The sequence below is a fragment of the Pelecanus crispus genome, chromosome Z (assembly GCF_030463565.1).
Source record: "Pelecanus crispus isolate bPelCri1 chromosome Z, bPelCri1.pri, whole genome shotgun sequence".
Lineage (NCBI taxonomy): Eukaryota > Metazoa > Chordata > Aves > Pelecaniformes > Pelecanidae > Pelecanus > Pelecanus crispus.
The window spans coordinates 49,179,675-49,202,984 of record NC_134676.1 but is presented as its reverse complement, the minus strand read 5'-3'; the positions used below and the strand labels follow the sequence as shown (position 1 = coordinate 49,202,984).

The 23,310-nt window shown below is 41.7% G+C and overlaps 1 protein-coding gene across 2 annotated transcripts in view; it reads left to right on the top strand.

The window, feature by feature from the left end:
• The first annotated feature begins 658 nt into the window (after positions 1–658).
• The window catches only part of SEMA4D (semaphorin 4D), a 39,094-nt gene continuing 16,442 nt past the window's right edge, over positions 659–23,310 (top strand). Inside the window, exons 1-14 of one of the 2 annotated variants that reach the window (XM_075725990.1) lie at positions 659–752; positions 3,113–3,258; positions 4,514–4,576; positions 8,226–8,324; positions 9,534–9,627; positions 10,576–10,689; positions 11,609–11,760; positions 13,492–13,667; positions 13,785–13,941; positions 14,827–15,049; positions 15,612–15,727; positions 20,354–20,526; positions 20,756–20,799; positions 21,942–22,268. In XM_075725990.1, coding sequence (XP_075582105.1) covers positions 659–752; positions 3,113–3,258; positions 4,514–4,576; positions 8,226–8,324; positions 9,534–9,627; positions 10,576–10,689; positions 11,609–11,760; positions 13,492–13,667; positions 13,785–13,941; positions 14,827–15,049; positions 15,612–15,727; positions 20,354–20,526; positions 20,756–20,799; positions 21,942–22,268 — 1,978 coding nt within the window. Of the gene's footprint in view, positions 753–3,112; positions 3,259–4,513; positions 4,577–8,225; positions 8,325–9,533; positions 9,628–10,575; positions 10,690–11,608; positions 11,761–13,491; positions 13,668–13,784; positions 13,942–14,826; positions 15,050–15,611; positions 15,728–20,353; positions 20,527–20,755; positions 20,800–21,941; positions 22,859–23,310 lie in introns of those variants that run through there. The other variant, XM_075725989.1, reaches the window with a different exon arrangement.

Here is a 23,310-nt window from a genome sequence, read left to right as displayed (position 1 = left end):
CTTGGTTTATCATTTATCAGAGAGGTGGGATTTTCTTCAGCTCACTATTGAAAGTAAGAAAATATGTAAACTAGAGCTTAATTTTGTGCATAAAATGTAAGTGAAAGTTCAAAATATTTATACTTGGCATTCTAGATTGAAGTGATTGCTTTCAGTTATTGCCTATTTGCCATGTAATGTGTGGCTTGTTTTTAAGAATCTTATTTTCACCAATTAATGTACTCTTTATGCAAATTAAACTGCAGACAGCTGTAGAATATTGCAAGATCAGTGCATACAACATGTACAACATGCTTTTGTGGGCAGTGCTTGATTTACTTTCTCTTGTACTTTTTGTTTCCCTCCTCTCTCCACAGCATCATTTATTTCTGCAACGAAACAGAAGAATGTGCTCAGTTGCGCTTCTTAGCAGCCCTGCAGCCTGTGGAGAGTGTGGGCAGTCTCTGTATGCAGCATCCTGGAAAATGTGCGTTCCCTTGAAGAAGTGATCTGCTGAAAAGCGTGTACTTGTACAGTTTTTCCAGCCTGCCTTGTTGCACTGCTCTCAAGGTCTGAAATGCCTGGTCTTTAATACTCCCTGGGATCTGCATTTCTTCTGCTGAAGAAACACTACCTGCTGCAGTTATCCAAGGAGCCCTGAAGAGCAAGGACGCTGAAGATGGCTCTATGCGCTTTTTATGCATTTTGGGGTTTGTTACTGGAAGTGGCAGTAGCATTTGGCCCAGTACCAAGGATCACTTGGGAACACAGAGGTAAGAAGAGAAACTTAGTAGTGTAATATAGGACACTGCCACAACCTCAGGGTTTCTGTGGGATCTGAAACTCCTTGAGGCTGTATGTTCTTCCAGCCTGCTTGCTGCGAGTTTGGTCAGGTGTTGCTGGCTTTTCTTAGTTTATGAAGTGCTTAGGTCCAGAATATTCAAAAATGACTTAGGCACTGAGTTGACTTGATTTCAGATCCTTCAAGCAGTTCTGAAAACATAGCTTTTTAAAGGAGGAATTTCAAATTTGGCTTTCTCAGCTGAAGGATCTTGTAGCTGAAGCTTGCTTCAAGAGAAAAACCCAATAGCTCTATTGTGGTTTGATCAAATTATTTTTACTTTGAATCTGAACATACTAGCAAAATGCACCTCTCCAGCTAATAATCCTTTTTTATGCTTTTTCAGACTGAGATGTATTTTGACACTAAGCCATCCTGTGTGCAGAAACAAATCAAGTGAAGGGAAGATAAGCTTTGGCCCTCTTCTGACAGCGTTATATGGTGCCTAGAGTTGAAACAACCTTTTTCACAGAACACCACTTTCCCTGTATTTGAAATTGCAGCAAATATTCATAACCTTCCAATACAGTTAGTAGGAATCAGCAATATGTGGCACACAGAGAAGTAATAGGGATCAGAGAAGCCTTTAGCTTTTGGTTTCATTATTTAGCTTGGGTCTGAAGAGAACTCTAGAGCAAGGACTATAGAGTAGTTATTTGCTGCTCTTAGTGAATATCCTCCCCCTCCTGCCTCCCGCTTCCCCTTTCCCTTCTCCCTGCAGCTCCCTGTGGCATGCATGCTTTAGGTTTTACAAGATTTTGTGTTTGGGTCCTCTGTTACTACTAGTTAGTTAACAACAATTACTTGCCCAAAACCAAACAAGAATATGGTCAGTATGAAGAAGCAGCCTTAAGTAAGGATGCTAAATACCGAGCAGTTGCAGTGTGGAAAAGATAGATTGAGATTAAGAATGTAGTTAACAATAAGCTGATTTATGAGATGACTGTAGGAAGAGTTTTTCCTGTTTATTGGTATAGCAATTAGTGAGTTGCTGATGCAGCGTTTCAGAAAGAATGGTCTAGACAAGGCTTGTAGTTCTGCTTAGGCTCCTTGATGCTCCTATCTTGTATAATAGTTAAAAATTGGCAAGTTGCTGTTTAATGGTATTATAGTAATGCACTGCAGAACCACATCCAAATTACTCAAAATAAATGGAATTTATTTTCGTTCCTGCTATTTCTCCCTGTCTCTGTCTGCTAAAGATTGTTGCATTTAAATATGGGAAGCCTACTTTAATAGGAGGGGAAACTTAGTTCAGTGGAGGAATGAACATGTGAAGGTGCATGAACCAGTTTGTTCATTTGGGGAAAATTCCCCTGCCAAGTAAAAGATTTTAAAATGACACTATTGAGAATCTGATTTAAAATTAATGTTTCCAGAGTATTATAGTTGAATATGTGCAATTTCTAATGTTAGAACTGGGAGCAATAATACATTATTTCCTGCCTGTATCTTAAAAAAACACAATTAATCTCGTGGTAGTCTCTTGCCCAAAATATGGTCTCCCAAACCTTCAGTCGTTTTTCCCTTACGGTTGTACATGCAGAAAAAATATTCTTGTATATTAGTCATTTTGTGTCATCTTTCTCCAAGCCATTCTGTTCCAGTCTGCATGCTTCCTCATTCCACTGCCTTTTCCCTAATGTCTCCCTCTTTCTCTCATCTTCCTTTTCATCTTTATTTTCCCTCATGTTATTTCTTTCTATCATGTGCATTTCATCTCTCGTCTCCACTTCAAAATCAGCTTATTGACCCTTTTTAAATGGTTCCTTTTTAGCTCCTGTGTCTTTCTGCTGTGGTAGTATGCTGAAGTGTTATCTTTCAAGGTGCAGGACTTTTTGTGAGATTTGTTTGAGGTGGTTGCAGGCAACGTGGTGACTGACCTGATTTTTCCACAGTAGGTGTGTACATGGAAGGGAAAAGGTGAGGAATGACCTGACAGTGGATGTGTAAAATGGAAGGTTAAAAAAAAAAAAGGGAATTAACAGGTTGGAAAAAAATGAAGGAAGAAGTGAGTTGTAGGCATCACTACAAGAGGAAATATTTAGGCATTTGAAATTGAGTGAGAAAGCTGGGACTAGTGTTTTTGACGTTGATGATGGGAGCTGCTGTTTCTGCTGAACCAAGCTTCTGAGGGGGGTCTCTTACCTGTTAATGTGGGTTGTCCAAACTAATATTTGTTGTTTTCAAGATATCCAACAGCTGTTACCCAATGTAGAAAAATGACCCATAAACTCGACCCTAAGTGATCGTGTTTCTTCATGTGGTGCTATTTTTCTTTCATTTCAACAGAGGTCCAGCTCATACATTTTCATGAATCAGAAGTGTCAAACTATTCAACCTTGCTGTTAAGTGAAGACAAAGATGTTCTATATGTAGGAGCCAGAGAAGTGATCTTCGCATTAAACGCGGTGAATATTGCTGAAAAGCAGCACGAGGTATGCATTTTAATACATTATCCTCCATGTAAAAATCCTACTCGAAATTTAACTTCATTTCCTGATATCAGTAGCACCACACTTTAGGTGGTAGGTACCTAAAAGAAGAAAATACTTTGTGTGAGCTACTCCTGTGTTATTTCTGGAAGATGCTATAGAGTAAAACATGCCATTAGATGAGAGGAAGAAATGAGAAGTTGGATATAAACAAGTAATTAGGGGTCTTCTGTCCCCAAGGAGAAAAAACCTAAGGATGCTGGACTGAAAGGACTTGGGGTATCATCTGTAATGGTGGTTCTTATACATATATTTATTACCAGGAGTGGGGCATCTCCTGTTGATCTGAATCAGAAGGTAATTAATCTGAAACAAGCAAAGTTGGGAGCTTGCTCAGGAGTGACAGGCTGCAGACATGCTTCAAATGAAATGAGGGCCCTGTCTTTTTGGTTTCAGCTTCTGTTTTGTGTCTTTAGGTGCGTCTGCACAGCAAGTGGTGGTGCAGACAGGTCTGATCCAGCTTGCTCAGAGAAGTACTCTGGATGTGCTGACACTGGCTTCTCAGAGTGGATTAGCCCATGCCGAAGTCTGCTAACATTGTATTGTTTCCAGTCCTTCCCAGGCTGCTGCTGCTTATCCCATGAGCAGTGCAGGCTGACACTTAGAGGTGCAGCATGGAGTCCTACCCACAATGTTTTGGAAGATGCTCATATGATTTTTAACCTGAACAAAACGTTGATGCGTGGTGGTGGGCAATTTCACCAGCATATAAAACTTGTTTTACTAGTGCGTGTAACTGTCAAAGTTGTACTTCTGCGTATAGTGTAAATTGATCCAATAAGTTTTCTTTGATTTCCCCTGCCCACCCCGCCCCTCAGACAGCTTTTTCATTCAAGTGTGAATGAAATAAGGAAGTACTTAAAACTGAGAAGTACTTAAAACAGTTACAGTTACATTTCCCTAATGCATATGGTAATAGCAACTTCATTAGCAGTTTGAGGGGAAACATCATGATGAACCCAAAAGATAATAGCAGTGGTTTAGCCCCACTTAACGGACATGAATTTCGAAGTGACATCTCTCCAGGAAAGAATGGCTTTGAACCTTTGAAACCTAAACCTACTTGCAAAATGGTTTGCATTTGCTGCAGATAGTCTCAGGATTGCCTTTTTTTGTGTGGTGTTGCAAGACCTTTTAGACCTTGCATTGAATTCAAGTGCTTTGAATGTGCCTTTTTGTTGCTTGTTTTTTCACTTAGTTACACTGGAAAGTTACCGAAGATAAAAGGGCTAAATGTGCAGTCAAGGGCAAATCAGAACAGGTATGTACTTTTATTGAACTTTGAGAAAGATGTTCTACATTTCGCTTCTAGAGGAGTGATGGTAAAAGAAGAAAGGCTCTAACTGTTTGAAATGAAAATTTTCAAATAATCACCTAAAATCTTCAATTAACTTCAGCTTTAGAAACTGCAGCTGCTTAGTCTTTTTCTAATTCTTAGTTCATTATTTCTTGGTGGTAAATATTGTTTCAATGTTTGAAAATCTGAACGCACCCTCATGTGTGCTTAATGTTAGAAGTTTTTCCATTGAAATTATAACCCATATTACTTTCATTGAGATAATTGATAGCAACTGTTGCGTTTTGTTATTGCAATAATTCCTCCCCAGCATTTGACTTTACAAAATGATTGATAATTTTGTTTGCTGTGCTTTAGGGCGTAGGGTTTATTTATTAGGCCAGTGCTGTTCCGCCAGTGTGTTTTCCACTAACTTGGATATCTATCCCTATTGTGGCGCTCAGTGGGTGTGCCCTTTGCAGCAGCACCTTGCTGGTGTGAGTGCTCAGACAGCTCCCTGGCACCTGAGCAGCCTGATCTCCTGCCAGCTCGGCAGCACAGACAGCTCAGCCCCTGAGATCCCTTGGTGTTTCTGGCAACCACGGACTCCTCACCACTGCCAGCGCACAGGCTGGCCTGCTCATTTTGCCTTTCTGTGGAGATGGTTTGCCTGAGGTGGTTGAATGTATGTGGACGTTCCTTTCCCCTTGCGTAGCACCGCTTTGTTTAGTGATAGGGTAAAGTGAGGGTTTGCTGGGCAAGGCTGACGGGCAGGCTGTTAGTACAGGTTTGAAAGTGGAAGTCTGCAAGGCCTGCGAATACAAAAAGCAGTCCTAGTCTATGCTTGCAGGGATTTGACATCGGCACCCATGAACCTGCAGCCTCTTTGGTTCACAGTGTTATAAAACCCCAGGTGCTGCATCCAGGGCTGATAGACATACTGCATTCATGGGGCTATTGGAGGTGGGAGTGTGCTCTCTCGCTTGGCTCAGTTTACTGCTTTTCTTTGGACTGACAACCATCAATAAATTATCCTAACATGAGGTGTGGCAGGCATTTAAGGGATCTTTTCTCCTTGTCTGCCTCTTTAGGATGCACTCAGAGAGTGTTATTTGTGTTCTCCAGGTTCAGCTGGGGTTAGTAGTAATAATACTCACATACAGCCATGATAAATATGAGAGGTGTGAATTTCTCTTGTGCGTGTGCATACAGTTTAGCAGATGGTGTGTGCATCTCCACCAGTCTTCTGCAGAGATCATTGGTGTTAGGTAGAAGTGATGTTAGACCCCATAAATAGGTACTTTGCCAGAGCTCCAAACTTCTCTTCCTTTTTTTTTCCCCCCTGCCCCTAGTTTAGCAAGTCACACTTATTGCCAGCCATGCTTCTTCCTCATTGTACTCATAACCTTCTACTAGTCACATTTATGTTGCAGCTGTGATGTTTTGCGTAGTGCGAGGGTTTCAGAAGGGTCAGGGTATTAAGCCACTACTGCTTTGTGGTGGGTTGACCCTGGCTGGATGCTAAGTGCCCATCAAAGCTGCTCTATCACTCTGCTTCTCTACTGGATGGGGAGAGAAAATACAACAAACAAGCTTGTGGGTCGAGATGAGGACAGGGAGAGATTGCTCAGCAATTACCATCACAGGCAAAACAGACTCAACTTGGGGAAAATCAGTTTAATTTATTACCAATCAAAACAGTGTAGGGTAATGAGAAGTAAAACCAAATCTTAGAACACCTTCCCCCCACCCCTCCCTTCTTCCTGTGCTTAACTTCACTCCCAGTTTTCTCTGCCTCCTCCCCCCCTGAGCAGCGCAGGGGGACGGGGAATGGGGGTTGCAGTCAGTTCATCACACGTTCTCTGCCGCTCCTTCCACCTCAGGGCAGGACTCCTCACACTCTTCCCCTGCTCCATTGTGGGGTCCTTCCCATGGGAGACAGTCCTCTGTGAACTTCTCCAATGTGGGTCCTTCCCATGGGCTACAGTTCTTCATGAACTGCTCCAGCGTGGGTCCCTTCCATGGGGTGCAGTCCTTCAGGAGCAGACTGCTGCAGCGTGGGCCCCCCGTGGGGTCCCAAGTCCTGCCAGCAAACCTGCTCCAGCGTGGGCTCCTCTCTCTCCGTGGGTCCACAGGTCCTGCCAGGAGCCTGCTCCAGCGCAGGCTTCCCACCGGGTCACAGCCTCTTTCAGGCACATCCACCTGATCCAGCATGGGGTCCTCCCCGGGCTGCAGGTGGATATCTGCTCCACCATGGACCTCCATGGGCTGCAGGGGCACAGCCTGCCTCACCATGGGCTTCACCAGGGGCTGCGGGGGAATCTCTGCTCTGATGCCTGGAGCACCTTCTCCCCCTCCTTCTTCACTGACCTTGGTGTCTGCAGAGTCGTTCCTCTCATATATTCTCACTCCTCACTCCAGCTGCAGTTTGTGTGGGTTTGGGTTTTTTCCTCCCTTCTTAAATATGTTATCACAGAGGCGCTACCACTGTTGTTGGTGGGCTCTGCCTTGGCCAGCGGCGGGTCTGTCTTGGAGTGGGCTGGCATTGGCTCTGTCGGACACGGGAAGCTTCTAGCAGCTTCTCACACAAGCCGCCCGTATAGCCCCCGCTGCTACCAAAACCTTACCATGCAAACACAATACATGCAGTTTCTTATGCTAAAATGGGCAGTCGTCTCCCCCACCCATCACCACTATGCTGTTTAGTGCCAGCAGAAAGCATCTACGCAGCTGTTCAAGGACCTCATCTGGCAGAAAAACCATTTTGTTCTCCCAACCCACCCCTCCCACCCCCCCTGCCCCAGTTTTCTGCCATACCAGACCAACCATACAGTCACAGAAATACTTGGTTTGGCTTATAAGAAGGAAGAGTAAGGACAGTGCTTATTACTTGCTTAACTAGTTTATGGAAGTACAGTACAGTGGTGGTATCTGGCTGTGTACCAGCAAGAATTAAGGGATGTTGTTGATACTGGTGTTTTCCCTCTCTCTAAGTGGGTGTTTAGAGTTGTTTTTCTTGGTTATTATTCTGAAACTTTATGGTATCCTTTATTCAAGGCTTTGCTCAAACTCCTCATTCTATTTCAGAGCCAAAGGAATTAAGAAGCTTCCTGGGGTGAAAGAGCAATTGATATCAAGGACTGAAGCCAATGGACAGATATAAGTGACATAGCTTTGTAGCTAATTTAATGATATTAGAGGTTTCTCTCTTAAGAAACAACCTTGACTATCACTTGCTGTTTCATCTAGGCTTATAAGGGATGGCAAAGTCTAAAACTTACTCCATGTTTAACTAGTTGTTCCCATGGATCAGATGTGTCTTTGGAGCTTGTGCTTTCATGGAACAACTTGAGATGCACCCTGCTGAGTGTATGGTACTTGGTTACACTACCCTAATAGGTTTACTGAGGCAGGTGCACACTACTGGCTGTAGGGAAGCAGATGCTGTGGCACAACAGCTCCTGGAGATTGTAGGGAGATGGTGTCCCAGTGGTGATTGTATCACCCAGCCTTACTGGTGTGGCATAAGTAGCGGCAACAGACAAGCTGACAGCACAACTTTAATTGTTTATTTATGTTGGAATGTGGAAGATGTGGTTTATCAGACTGGTCCTTTTCTTATCCTCTATTACAGACAGAGTGTCGTAATTATGTGCGTGTCTTGCAACAGCTGAACGATACTTTTCTCTATGTGTGTGGAACTAATGCGTTTCAGCCAACGTGTGATTACCTGGTAAGAATGTAGATAAGTTTTGACCCAATAACAACTGTAACGTAAAATCAGCTTGTTTAAACAATGAGTTAATCTCCATTCCCAAGGACTGTTGCAATTTCCGTGCCGGTCGTAACGTTTGGAGCACTTATTACACTGTCCTACAGTCATGATAGATTATGGAAATAAACCATACTGTTCCTTTTTCACAGTGTTTACTGAATTATTGATTCATGTTGTTGAACTGCAGATTTATTTTTTCTTAACTTTTGCAATTCTTTGCGTATTGTCTGTTAGCATAAAAACAATTTCTAAAACTGAAATTACATTCTTTGTGACTTCCATCCGTTACCAAATCTCGTGAAATTTCTCAGATTCCTGTCTCTGCTTGTCTTGTCTCTGCTCCTGGCTATGCCACAGCTTCAGTGCTGAATGCTTCAGAGTGAAGTCTTGGTGCAAAATCAAAACTCCCTTCTCTCGCTGCTGACTTTTGTATCGTTCTCTTTACTGCAGCTCTTAACAATTCTGAAATTGAGAAATCTTGTAATTGTTCCTTTTTGTCTCCTTGCCTGGAACTCTGCCTGCCATCATCTCTGGAACATTGCCAGAAGTCATTGCCCTTAGCCTCCAGTGTCTTCATTACGCAGTATAATTGATCACTTCCTCAGTACTGTGGCTACAGTTCTCTGTCATCTTCCTGATCCTCATTCCGTCAGTTTTTAAGGGATTTGTAAAGCAGCAGCCAAAGTATTCTGTTGCTTTTAAAAATTTAGTTGGATTATGCCCCATCTCACAAATTTAACATAATCTTGAAAATTGCTAAATCCACTTCAGAAAGCCTTCTTGATTTCTAAAACTGTCCATTTTTGTGCAGGCTAGCTCAATAATTGCCAGCTCTTTCCATTGCAGCTCTTTGCCTTTCCTGCTGTCTGGCTTTTTTGGGTGTTCTTTCTTGAGGTCTGTCTGGATTTAAGTTTTTGTCTTCTGTTCTTTTCTGCTCCCGCCCTCACAAATCATAGGATCACATTTCCTCTCTGTCTGCTGGACTCAGTAAGATTTTCTGAAAATGCACATGCTGTTTATAATCTTAAAAAAGTGCCTTTGATGCTGGAAGTTGATGATATAGTCCATTACTTAGTGTTAATTTTTCAGTTATCTTTGCATGAGTCAAGTGGCTGAAAGAAAAAGTACTAACAGTTGTTTTGTGGTTTTCAACTTAATTTTTTGCAGAATTTAATTTCATTTGAGCTTGGAGGTAAAAATGAAGATGGTAAGGGCAGGTGTCCGTTTGATCCTGCTCAAAGCTACACATCTGTTATGGTTGGTAAGTTCAGACTTAGCGTACCTCGTTACTATGTATAAAAATGTTCGATCTTTTTCGCTGTCATTCTCCAGTCTCTCAGTATCAAAATGGTAGATTGTGTCCATATTTTTACATCTTTACTGTGTATCTAGATAGACACTAAAATACGTAGTCAACCTTAGCATGTTTCCTAAAAGGAGAACTTAAAACTCCAGGTTGTTTTGGAAGCAACTTCTGAAATACTAATTTTTAAACTGTATTTTCAGGTGTTTAACATTTAGTCCTGGTAGTCTAGATGTACTTTGACTGCCTTTGTTGTATCAGTTACTGTCATTTCAGTAAATTTAACAAGTAGAGGTTTTAGCTGTCCTGAAGACATATCCATGAAGCAGAATAGGGAAGTGAGATATTTATTGTGAGTATATTACTGCATGGTTAGACACCACTGAATCTTGATTTGGTGAAACAGGAGTTTGTGGCTGTACTCTTGTGTCACAAGATCATAAAAGAGATGCTCAAAGTAACACAAAACAGGAAACAAGAAAGAAAAGAACACACTCCCTGCATTGTTGCCTAAATTTTTAAAAATTGAGTTTGAATAATGGTGGCATAGAAAGAGAGTAAAATAATTACTTCCAAAACTTCTGTGGTGTTTCTTAAGTAAATTTATGTACTTGTACATAAACTGTAGGTTTGCATGTTAAATGTTAAAGTACCACAAAAACAATGCTGACTTTTGCCAGTTGCTTCCATTAGAGCAATAATAAACCCAAGTATGGAAGTGCTAGCCTTGAGAATGGTCAGCAGAAATGTAAACATAGAAGACATGTCTGGGGCAATTTAGAGGAAATCCTTGTTTATCTTTTCTTGTGGGAAGTTTTAAGCTTACAAACTCTCCTGAAATATTTACGTACCCTTTTTGGTATCCAGTGCATAAGAAATTCTAAAATATTTGTTTTTGTGTTAAAGATGAGGAGCTTTATTCTGGGACTTCCTACAATTTCTTGGGAAGTGAACCTATCATTTCACGGCACTCTCATCAGAGCCCTCTGAGAACAGAGTATGCGATACCTTGGCTTAATGGTAAGTGGGCGTGAGAACTGGCCCAACCAAACTGGTTTTCCTCCTTCAATGTCACACTTCCAGGCAAAGAGTTTAGGTGTCTTACCTGGGGTAAGGGGCAATTGTCTAATATCTTAAAGAGAATGGATTTTGTTATACTGGCATATACTGACATGTGAGTGTGTGCCCTCATGTGTGCCGTCAAGAGATTTTATTTTGAAATTTCAGCATTTTTATCAGCATTGACAATGAAAACAGGTTCAAGACATACAGGCTTCAACTTCATGTTAAAGGGCTACAGTTTATTTATATCTACTTATTCATCCTTGCAATAATGCAGCATAGTTATGATATAGTAAGGAAGAGAATGGTTTTGGTCTCTAGTGGGTTTTCAAATTGAGCTGATCATGGTTTCTGGTGATTTCAGTTCCTGAATTTCAAAATTCACCAAGTTTTGTGAATGCTCAGAGGTTTGTGGCTTTCTGCCAAGAAGGACCAAAACCATGACGTTAGCATATTCCAAAAGATGGATTATGTCCAAAAAGTACAGGATACTGAGTTTTGTAATACATGTTGTAATGAAACTGTCATTTTTAGTGTTTGCTAATAGCTGAAATAGAGGAGAGGCAGGCAAGGGAGGATACCTCTCCAGGCCTATTAGAAAACCAAGCGTGAGTGTGGACTGAAGAACACTGAAGTAACAAAATATCAGACCTCAGAGCACTCTCATGTATATTAGTGCCCTCACATAGGGTTTGTGGTTTTTGTTTTTTCTCTGTTTTTTTTTAGAAATGCTATTCATATGTGTAGGCAGGTCAGTAACTGGAGAGCAGGTAAATGCAGTGTGAGGTTTGGATGAAAGAGGAGTCCTAGAGGGTCTTTGAGGGAATCAAGTTAGTAGTCTCATATATAATATAAAATTATTCTCTTGTGTCTGTAGAGCCCAGTTTTGTTTTTGCTGATGTGATAAGAGCAGATCAAAACAGCACAGATGGAGAAGATGACAAGATATACTTCTTTTTCACCGAGGTGTCTGTGGAGTATGAATTTGTTGGAAAACTGATGATTCCAAGAATAGCTAGAGTGTGCAAGGTGGGACATAGTTCAATTTACTTTTACTAATTCAACTAGAATTTTATGTGTGTGTGTGAAAGCACTTCTTATTGTCAACTTAGTGCCAATTAAATGGAAGTGGTCAAACTTAGTGAATCTTAGTGAATCAGCAATTTCAATCAGTTCTTCAGAACTGAGAAACCGTAATTGTTGCTTTAGGAACAAACACTTAATTTAATTTCGCACGGTGGTGAAATTTCAGTACATCTGGGGGTTCTACCCACCCCTGGGGGGTGAAAAAACATCACCACAAAACCCAGCAACAGAAAAAGTGTCTCCCCTGGCTTTCCTTTTTATTTTTTTTAAACAACTCTTAAGTTTAAGTACAGCTCCCTGGGAAGAACTGACTTTGATTGGAGCTGAGCAGATAGGATGTTTGTCAAGTTACTTTTAAATAGCTGTGTACAAACAAAGGTGTGGCTGCGTACACAACAGAATAGCTCTTGACTGTGGTATAGCAGATGGGACTTCCATGAAGCTGTTACAGCAGCCACAGCCTCAAGGAAAACAGTCACCAGGAGCCTGATTCTGTCACACTTGCTGTGTGTAAACCTCAGTGTGTTAGGCTGACTCAAGTACGTACTCAGGAGTGTTGGTTAAAGATCTTGCTGATGAAAGAGTGTTTTTCCAGGAGAAAATGTTGATTTAACAAAAACCTTTGCAGTGGAATGTATCAATTTCCTCAGGATTTTTTTTTCCAACAGGAAGTTTATCTAGCAGTTTCATTTTGATGAGGTTGAAATGACTTTACTGTTTTATATTTAAACACGGAAGTCAAAACATCAATAACGAGTTAGTGCCCTTGAGATTTCCATTAAACAAGCAGCTGGAGGCAGATTTACATGGGGCTTATTATGGCCTTCTGCCCACTGACAGCTTGTGCACGCTTTAAAAGGGGAGTATTGTGGAGTATGAGAGCTTTGCTGCTGCTGTTTGTTTGAAATAGGAATCAATGGCAGGTTGCAAATCTATAAGCATTTATACTTAACCGTTTTCATGAATTTTGCAGATTTCCTTTAATACTTTGCATAACAGCATTGCATAATGAATGGGAAATATTAATAATGGTCAAGTATGCCTGTTTTTTGAAGAGAAGTAACAGCTACAGCTTGAGATTCAAATATTTTGAAACATTTCTAGTCAATATATCTTTCCTTCTTTAAGCCTTGATTCTGCAAATCCTTAATAAAGGTGGTAACTGCTTGCAGGATTAAGCCACTGCTGCATTTCGTCTAATGAAATTATTAATGCCAGGCAAGTTTAAATGCATATTGCAACATTAGAATGTAAATCACAGTTTAGATGTCACAGAACAAATGCAATATTACTTATCTCTCTTAAGGGACAGTGTAATAATTCCATGGTCATTTTACTTGTTCTAATAAGCAGGCTGTTTTCTAAGGGTACATTGCTCATCTCAATTTTTCAAGTGTTGCTGAAGTACAGTTCTTTTATAAGTCTCATATCTCATCTTACCTCTGTGTGTTGGTAGAAACCATTCTGCATTATTTTTGTTGAATCAACTAATTTTCCTGTGGCTTCCTTACCTTTCTGTTTGTGAACATGTTAACATTTATTAATGTTGCCATATATGAAATGTTAGAAAATAACAGTGCTCAGTAATTTCATGCTGTATAGCAGTGGTTCTTAAATGCAAAAATGCTGCTAATTCTTCTCACAAATACCTTTTTATTTTTTTAATATCAAAAGAGGGACCAAGGAGGATTAAGGACTTTGCAGAAAAAGTGGACTTCCTTTCTCAAGGCCAGATTGATTTGTACCATCCCTGATAAGAATTTAATTTTCAATATCATCAATGATGTTTTTATTCTCAAGTCTCCAACTTTGAAGGAACCAGTGATATATGGGGTCTTCACCCCGCAACTGTAAGTGTGGTATAGTCTTTTCCTGGATAAGTACTTTTAATCTCAGTTGTTTACTACAACAAGTAATAATTACTGCTATGATTTTTTTTTTTTTATTCTTTCTTCCTGAACTTTTAGGAATAATGTGGGGCTGTCAGCAGTGTGTGCATACAATCTGTCTACTGTAGAAGAGGTTTTCTCAAAAGGAAAATATATGCAGAGTGCTACAGTAGAACAGTCTCATACAAAGTGGGTACGATACAATGGGGAGATTCCTAATCCTCGACCTGGTGCGGTAAGTTTCTGCAATCTTGGATATGATGACTAGTCTGTTTCTAATTCTCAGGAGTAAAGAAACTAGAAAATATTAGATAACCTACTAAAGCTTAATTTTAGTTTGCCCTGATCTGGATACCTTTTGTTGTAAAGACTTTGTAGAGAAACACTCAAGTGATTTATACTAAAGCTTAATTTTAGTTTGCCCTGATCTGGATACCTTTTGTTGTAAAGACTTTGTAGAGAAACACTCAAGTGATTTATTCTGAACTTTGTATCTGGGAATCAAAGTGGGTTTTTTAAATTTATAATTGTTCTTTGCTGGTTTTGTATTTTCATTATTTTTTTACTAATATTCTAGTGGTGTCAGTCTAGATCTAAATGTTGGTATACACTAGGCAACATCAAATACTTTTTAGTTCAGATGAACAGAAGTATAGCAATCATTGCATTGTCTCAGTAGGTTCAGCAGGTTTATCCAATGCAGTGCATTGCTCTGTGAACTAAAATGTTCATAGTGCTGGGTCTCTTTCACACTTTTCTTACTTTCTTATGTTCCCTGCAGTCATCTTGTTGCTACTGCTGAATGAGCTGACAGTTAAAAGTAGTTAAGAAGCATGAGAGTGCAGAAACAATATTTTCCTAAAATACATTTTGGGCTCAAACAAAAATGTAGTCCAAAGCTCAGGGAGCAGTACAACACAGAGCCAAAGTGCTAGAAAACTTGAGGACCTTCCTCGGTAGAATGAGTATAACGTAAAGGTGTGCTCAGTGGCCAAAATAATGCAGAGAAGAAAATGCATGTAGTCGCTGTTAATTGTCTCTATTTTGTACAAGTAAATGATATAATTTGGTTGTCTCTTTTTTTTTGTTTGTTCCTCCCTTCCCCCCCCCCCCCCCCAAGTGTATAAACAATGAAGCCAGAGCATCAAACTACATGAGTTCTCTGAACTTACCAGACAAAACGTTGCAGTTTGTTAAAGATCATCCTCTGATGGATGACTCAGTGACTCCAATGGGAGACAGACCTCGACTAGTAAAACGGGATGTGAAATATACCCAGATTGTAGTAGATAGAGTCAGAGCACTCAATGGCACCATATATGATGTTATGTTCATCAGTACAGGTGAGTTCTGCAAACACTTTTTTTTATTGATCATAGAATCATAGAATGCTTTAGGTTGGAAGGGACCTTGAGAGATCATCGAGCCCAACCCCCCTGCAGTAAGCAGGGATTGAACCTGTGAACTTGGCGTTATTAGCACCATGCTCTAACCAGCTGAGCTAACCTGGCTGATGCACTGATTCTTTAGGCTGAAGTGTGTTCCAAGAGAAACTCTTGAGATTTCCATATTTACACTGCTTTTACACCAGCTGGTGTTTTCATTAAAAAGTAAGGGGCCATGGTAAGTGGAGAATTTTACGAGCTTTGACAAAGTTTTGCAGGAAAAGAACTGCAAAACTTCAATGAGTGCAGCAAAAACACACATAAGGTAATCCCTAAGTGGTCATTGTTTGTCCCAAAATGTTATTTCTTGTTCAGACCTCCTTATGATGGCACAGAGTTGTGTGAAGTCTTCAGCTGAGCAGCAAGCAGATTATCGAGACAATTTACAGCAATTGTGCAATTTTTTTCTTGTCTTTTTATTTTAAGGATCTTACTTAAATATATTGCTTTGTTGTTTCAGATCGAGGAGCCCTGCACAAAGCTATCAGCTATGAGAATGGAATGCATATTATTGAAGAAACACAGCTTTTCCCAAACTTTGAGCCAGTCCAAACTCTCTTGCTTTCATCCAAAAAAGTAAGTGCTGTAAGCACCACAGCGTTCACATCACTTTGCTCTTCCACAAAACTTTTTAGTACCACCTTGTAACCTTACGGTGACAAAAGAAGTGTGCACAGAGCTAAAGGCTGCACCTGTAACTCCTCATGCTACAGCAATATCACGTCTTGCCTGCTGCATTTCAGTGTGTTTGCTAGGCGGCAAGCTTCTGGAGGTATGTAGATATGGGGAAGGGGGTAGGGCGGGGGGCACAGATGTGCAGGTCTTCACTTGGATTCCATGTGCAGAAGCTGAGAGATGTACTGTGTTTTAAGGTAACAGTTTTCAGGTTAGGAGTAATGTGAAAATCCTGACCCCTTGTGGCGATTGCAAATCTGTGAGGAGAAATCCTTGGGGCTTTAGCAGAGGAGTGGTATATCTTTCTGAGGAAACAGACCTAAGAAGAGAGAACAGTCTTGTCTAGCCGAGATACTCATAATTGTGTAACTAATTGGTTTCTGCTGTCCCAAATCTCGCAGGCTCCTGCATGTGAGATGTATCGTGAGAGCAGTCACATTGGTGCAGCTGGTGGTGAGAACCTCTGGTGAGGTCCTGTCTGCCCAGCCAGCCACCAGCTGCAGCTCCAGCTGGGGAATACAAGCCTTGCTGCTGGCTCCAGACCCAGTGGTCATTCTGCGCTATTAATCAGTTGCTGGAGTGGTTTTGTGACAGCAGGAGAATAATCACAGTGTGTACTTTGTACACGAGTTAGGCTTCTGGCCCTAGTTACTCAGACCTGCAGATCTGTGAATGTCTGTGAGACTACTACCCTAAGCAGTGGCTTGTAGCATCAGACCTCTCGACTGGCAGAATTTTGGGGTTTCTTAAGGAAAGAATGACTCTTTTGAAGTGTCTGGGAGTAATACTGGTATTCAGTAGCTACCTAGTGATAGATAAATGCTTTGCAGCAAGGGATTGAGGAATACTGCCAAGATATCTTAAAAAGACCTTTTATTTTTGTGTGATATTTAACAAAACTTTGCAGGCCAACACAGTTAGCTCAGGGGAAGGGAGCTTTGTGCTATAATTCTTTCAAGCCCATCTTGCATGCTTATTTGTCCTTTCATGCTTGTAACAGAAAGAAGTCTTGAAGACAGAGTATACTTTTGATAGACAAATGAAAATCAGTGATTAAAAACTTCCATGCTCATAGATTTCAGTAAAGATGTTTGTATTATTTTTGCATGATGCATCACACACTACATATATATAGTGTGTGTGTGTGTATATATAAAAACATAAAAATGAAAATGTTTAGTGGTTTCTTCTGCTTTATCTGCAAAGCAAGCTTCAAATGCCTTTGACAGGAGGTTTCAGCATTTGCCCTGTGAGAAGGTAGTGATAGATAACTCCATGCTAATATCCATTCTTCTAATTGTGGGTAAATTGTGGGATCATTCATACAGTGGCCTAATTATGATTCCCCAATTTCTAGGGAGTGGAAGGGAAGGGATAGGCATTGCAGCCTGACACCAAAGACACATGATCTAGCAGTTTCAGTATGCACTTGGTAGCCAAGGCTAGTGTAGAAATGATGGCATGGAATTTATTTGCTCTGAATCCCATACCACATTCTTAGTTCCTCAAGAATATCCTGAAAGGGGGCAGTGTGAGACATGGTATAGGGGCTGCATAGGGAATGTGCTGTCTTTTCACAAAGGAACTTCTCTCAAAAGCTTAGGATTGAAACAAAACACTGCTTCCTGCATGGTGCTGTGGAGACTAACAGCTTGGATCTTCTGTAAGGGAAAATTTCCATGTTGCTAGAATAACTTGTGACACATAAAACTGACACTCAAAACTGAAGCAGTGCTGCCCAGTACATTCCCATAAAAGCAGTGGTCCTCCTCAGTGATGAGTTGGAGGTTGGGTCAGGTGCCAGAGTCATGAAAGCTGTATAGTCCTGGTACCACCCAAGCAGGGATTACATCTGCTGCCCAGTGTGGAAACACAAGTTTCTACCTCCTTGGACGTCACAGTAGCAATCACAGTCAGTTGCTACTGAAGTGCTTCATAGAGCTGGTGTTGTGATACGTGTAGTGGCATCCCATAGTAATGGATTAACCACAAGAGGGTGGTAGTTGTTACCCTGATGGTGGGCTTCATATCTCTCTTGAGTCAGAGTCCTTTCTGAACACATTATTGCAGTAGTCTCCAGGCTCTGCCCATATACCTTCACCTTCTTTGGAGGGTGGTGGGCGGTGTCAGGTGAACCTACAGTAGATCCTCATAACTCCTGCTTGACTGAAAGATGTGTCTGGATTTTTTTTTTTTTTTGAAGTGGCCTGCTCAGCTCACTGCTTGTTCTCTGAACTTGTGGGTGTACCAGCTGGGAACCATGCCGAGACACTACAACCCATGCAGTGTTGCACTGTTGGCTTGGATGTTAGCTAGCAGAGTGCTAGGGAGATGAGCAGTGCTCAGTGTGTTGGGGGAGCTTTCCAGCAGAGCGGGAAGCTTTTCCTAGAAAGATGTATGTTTCTACCACTGCAGGCGTCCTTCTGTGGGCACTCCAGCATAGTCCAACACTAACCTAAGTTAAATTTCAGGATGAAAGACTGCATTTGAATTTATGTCTCTAAAGTTTGATCCTCTTTCAAAGTCCATCTTCCAGCAGTGCCAGCAGATTCTTTTTTGATCCGGTTTTGTCTTTCATCTTCCAGTGTCAAGAATTTCCTGGAAAGCTGTCTGCACACTTTGTGTATGAGGCGGGTCCAAACTGATTTGTGCTTGGTCTCGTAGCTGCCTGTAGAGACTGCCGTTAGTCAGAATGCATTGATCCTTGGCTTAATTTTAAGACAGACTTCCTCATGATCATTGCATTAAAGAGACTAACCTGTTCCGAGTTCTCATGGCAAAACCTCCTTACATCCTTAGTGAAAGAGCGTCAGTGAGCCCCAAAACCTAAATTCAGCCCTAAGATGCCCTGTTAGTTGTTTTCTTGAGGCTGTTTGTGATGTCAAGACCAAAAGTTGGCACCACAAACATGATGTTTTTGAATAATGTTTCTCTACTAGAAATCTTTCTTGGATGTCTGCCCATCCCTTTGACCATATTCATCCTGCTGGAGTTCAGCAGTCTCACTGCAGACATGGCCCCTGTGTACATTTCTACATACTGAGATCCGTATGGCTGCAGTACAGGAAAAGCAAGTCTGTGCTTTTATCCGGCTCATTTGCCATGACAACTGTAGTAGGGTGCTGATAAATCCACTCGGTATTCTGCTCAGGATGAAGCCAACCCACTGCCAAGGTGTGATGTGCTGTTTGGCTTTGTATGCACAGCCTCTCAAAAGGACTAGAGGGTCTCGGTCACTGGTGGGTTTGGGTTGCAGCAGAGGCCCCTTTCTTGAGTCTTTGCATAATAAGACGTAAATTCACAGTGTACCTTTACCCATCGGTTTCCCTGAACTTTGAAAGAGATGAGTGAAATAAGGCAGCTGCCCACATTTTATGAGAAGGTTGTTTGAGATGAGTGTGGTCTTTTCCTGCTGTGCTCAGAGTGAGACATAGAATCATAGAATCGTTTAGGTTGGAAAAGACCTTTAAGATCATCCAGTCCAACCAGGTAGGTCACCAGGTCATAGAAGGAGATCAGGTTGGTCAAGCAGGACCTGCCTTTCATGAACCCATGCTGGCTGGGCCTAATCCCCTGGTTGGCCTGCATATGCCTGTTGAGCACACTCAAGATGAACCGCTCCATAGTCTTCCCCGGCACTGAGGTCAGGCTGACAGGCCTGTAGTTCCCCCAGTCCTCTCTCCGGCCCTTCTTGTAGATGCGCATCACGTTGGCAAACCTCCAGTCATCAGGGATCTCCCCTGTTAACCAGGACTGGTGATAGATGATGGAAAGTGGCTTGGCAAGCTCCTCTGCCAGCTCCCTCAGTACTCTTGGGTGGATCCCATTCGGCCCCATAGACTTGTGAGTGTCCAGGTGGCATTGTTTGGGATCACCAGCAACAGTGGGTCAAACTGCTGTTCTGTTTTTATTCCCCTCTTCCTAGGTGTCATGCAAGTGCTGTTTCCTTTGAATACTCTCCAGTGTTCCTCCTTGAGTTGCAAGTAGGCAGCTGCATTTGACTCTTGTAAGGCTGGTGCTGATGTGGCTGCAGAGACCTGACTGGTAGAAGAGCTGAAGGCAGTGAGGTTGCTTTGGGTTAACAGGAGCAGGTCCTACATATGGCAAGCCTTGCCTGTTCAGGCTTGCCTGTGCCTACTGCAGCCTTGTCATCAGCACAGGCTTGCCTTGCCTCGCCTCATATGAGGATTGTCGATCCATTGTATTTGTGGAAAAACTGTATGACAAAGCCATGGTTAGACATGGTTACTTTCCATTCTCATAAACTGTATCTGTTTCAGATTTTTGTTCTTTCATCTTTCTGTACTTCCAGCATCGCTGAATATTTTCAAGATAACTTTCCTTTCCTTTCTAGAAATAAAAGCTAATAAAAATGCTTATTCACCTCACACTCCAGTTTTTACAAACATGGCTGTATGTATGCAACTCTTTACTTCTAATAATTTTAAAATTGATTCATTAATTGGATTGTTTGACTTTGAGAAAGTGATTGTGGGTTTTTTGTTGTGCTTTGTTTGGTTTTTTTAGGGCAGAAGATACCTCTACGCTGGTTCAAATTCTGGTGTGGTTCAGTCTCCGGTGGCATTCTGTGACAAGTACACCACTTGTGTTGACTGTGTTTTAGCAAGGGACCCTTACTGTGCTTGGAAACCCCTTGAAGCTTCCTGCACTGATATTTTTAAAGAAAGTGAAATTGAAAGGTAATGGTAGCCTTTGATTACCTTACAGTTACAATCAGTCTTGCATCAGTCTTGCCCCTTACTGATAGCTGGCATTTTTTTAACTGAATGTTTCCAAATACAGACTTTTTCCTATCTATCTATGTCTGCTTGTGCTATTTTGATAAGATTAATCTTACTGGGTACCAGAGGATGGGCAGGCTGTAGGAAACAAGATTTGAAGTTCTAATACTTGGACTTCCTTTTACAGGAACTGGATTCAGAACATAGGTGGAGATGCATCTTCTTGTTCTGGTAAGTTAGACTTTGAAGAGCTGTTTCACATGTCTAGGTGGAGTAGTGAAAGAGTTGTGTTTAGTTTGGCTTGGTTTTTGTGATTACCTGAACATCCATTTACATTTTAATAGGTACAAGATTCTGCTTTTGAATATTTGAGCATCTGTACAGCCTGCATGTTGTCTTAAAATGTCTGTATTTGTATACATTTCAGTGTGCAGTGCACAAACATCTGAAATGAACGGGGGCACCTCAACAGTGACTTGTGAATGAAAGCAGGATTTACCATAAGTACTTCTAGTGCAGAGGCCTCTGTCTCTGTGATACAGCCTTTAACATTCTACTGTGAGCCTTGATAAGTTCTTGGTTATTGCTGCTGGATCAGATTAAATGATCCTGAAAAAAGCTGGTTTTTATGATGAGGGGGGAGGGGGGCTCAGAACATGATACAGAGCAGCTGAAATAGCCTCCATAGTGCTTTAAGGCAAGTAACCACAGGTCCTTTCTTTATAGTGTGTGCTGCTGCCACCAGATCAAGGGGATCGTAAAGAAGAGTAGTGTGACAGGAGATTTGTACTGCAGTAAACAATGCTCTTAAGAGTTTGATTTACTCCGTTTATATTTCTAATCCAAGCAAAGCACGGACCTCCATGAGAGTTTTGCTTGTTATTTTTTTTGTTAATTTATGGTGTTGCATTGTGGGTGTGCCGAAAGTGCTGATATTTTTTTAGAAGAGAGTTTAAGTTGAGTAACAGCACTTTGTCCAATTTCTTCTTGGATATTTTGTAGTTGCTGATTTACTTAAAATGCACTAATTGCATATAAAGTGATACCAAGTTCAGCATCCTGTCTCAAACAATGACTCATCTCAGATGCACGCTCAGTTGCGGATCAACAAGGTCTCATCTTTATCTAAAAGTGGAGGCTGTCTTAGAGTTTGAGGTGTCCTGTCTCTTAGTCTGTCTTGATGTCTCGCGCGCAGTTGTAGCTTGGTATTTCGCTGAGATTCTTGCATGCTGTCATCTTGGTCTTGTGAGGTAATCTGAATGCCGTAATCTTTAAGTTTCCGTTAAGACTATAGCACTGTCTCGTGAAACTGTACGGATTAGAGCAAATAGGAATCGTTGCTGATACTATACACATTTATTTTGATGTTCCAGATAAAGTAAGAGAGAATTCCCTACAGCATACATTCAAGCATGGGAGCACAGCAGAACTCAAGTGTTCTCAAAAGTCCAATCTGGCACAGGTAGTTTGGAAGTTCAAAGATGATGTGCTGAGAGTGGAGAGCCCCAAGTACCGTCTGCTGGAAAAAGCACTGCTCATCTTCAATTTATCAGAAGGAGACAGCGGTGTTTACCAGTGTTTGTCAGAAGAAAAAGTGAAGAATAAGAAATTTTCTCAAGTGCTGGCTAAGCATGTTTTGGAACTGAAAAAGATCCAGCATACCACGGTGGGCCCCACCGTGGCAGCTGCACCAACAGAAGGTAATAGCGATGTGCCAAAAGTGTCAGCTGTATCAACCGAGGGGTCTGCCACTCACACCTCGACCACTCAGATGGTACCGGTAACGACAGCAAGGGTAGTGACAAAGCCCATTGGCCCTGTCCTAACGAGTGCAGCCTCCAACACAGAGATCTTCAACTCGGTTCCTGACGCGGTCCCAGAAAAGACGATGTTCCTCAAGTCAAACGATAACTTTCTGTTGATGTTCCTCTTCCTCTTCTTTTTTATTCTCTTCTTGTGCCTGCTCTCCTACAACTGTTACAAAGGGTACTTGCCAGGGCAGTGCTTGAAATTTCGCTCTGTCATGCTGCTTGGTAAGAAGAAAACCAAGTCAGATTTTTCTGATTGCGAGCAGAGTGTGAAGGAGACGCTGGTGGAGCAAGGCAGCGTCAGCCACCAGAGCGGGGAGCAGCCGAAGCCGGCACACGACACCGGCTACGAGACTGAGCCCGATTGCGGGAATGGCCAGCTGCAGCCTGGGGATTTGCAGGCGTCCCGAGAGGCCAAGGACAAGCCCTTCGATGTCAAGTGTGAGCTCAAGTACGCCGACTCGGATGCGGAGGGGGACTGAAGGACCCTGTCGTCCATTTCAGTGGTGGAAATCAGCTGTGGTCCTGCGGCTAGCTATTTGAGCACAGAGAGTATGGGTGTGACAGCTGAGCCATAGCCGGGGTTTACATGCTTAAGCTGTACAGCAAGCCAATTTGCGTTCAGATCTTGCCAGATTAGAGAAGTGGTGTGTTCTTGTCTGCAGACCATAGCATCTTTTGTTGTACTGTCTTTTTTTGTTGTTGTTGTTTTTGGTTTTTAAATGGCCAGTTTCAGATCATTTGTTTGTTCCCAGTTTTTCCCCCACTGAGTGCTTCGCTCTGGTGAGCAGTTACTTGCTTGTTCTTCAGCCCTGTTCTTCTGTGGGATAAAAGTAACTTTCTAATTCAGTTGGCTTTAAAAGGTACTTCAGTCTACACATATTTTTAGCTGCCATTAAAAAAAGACCTAGTTTCATTTTAATTCCAAATTGGA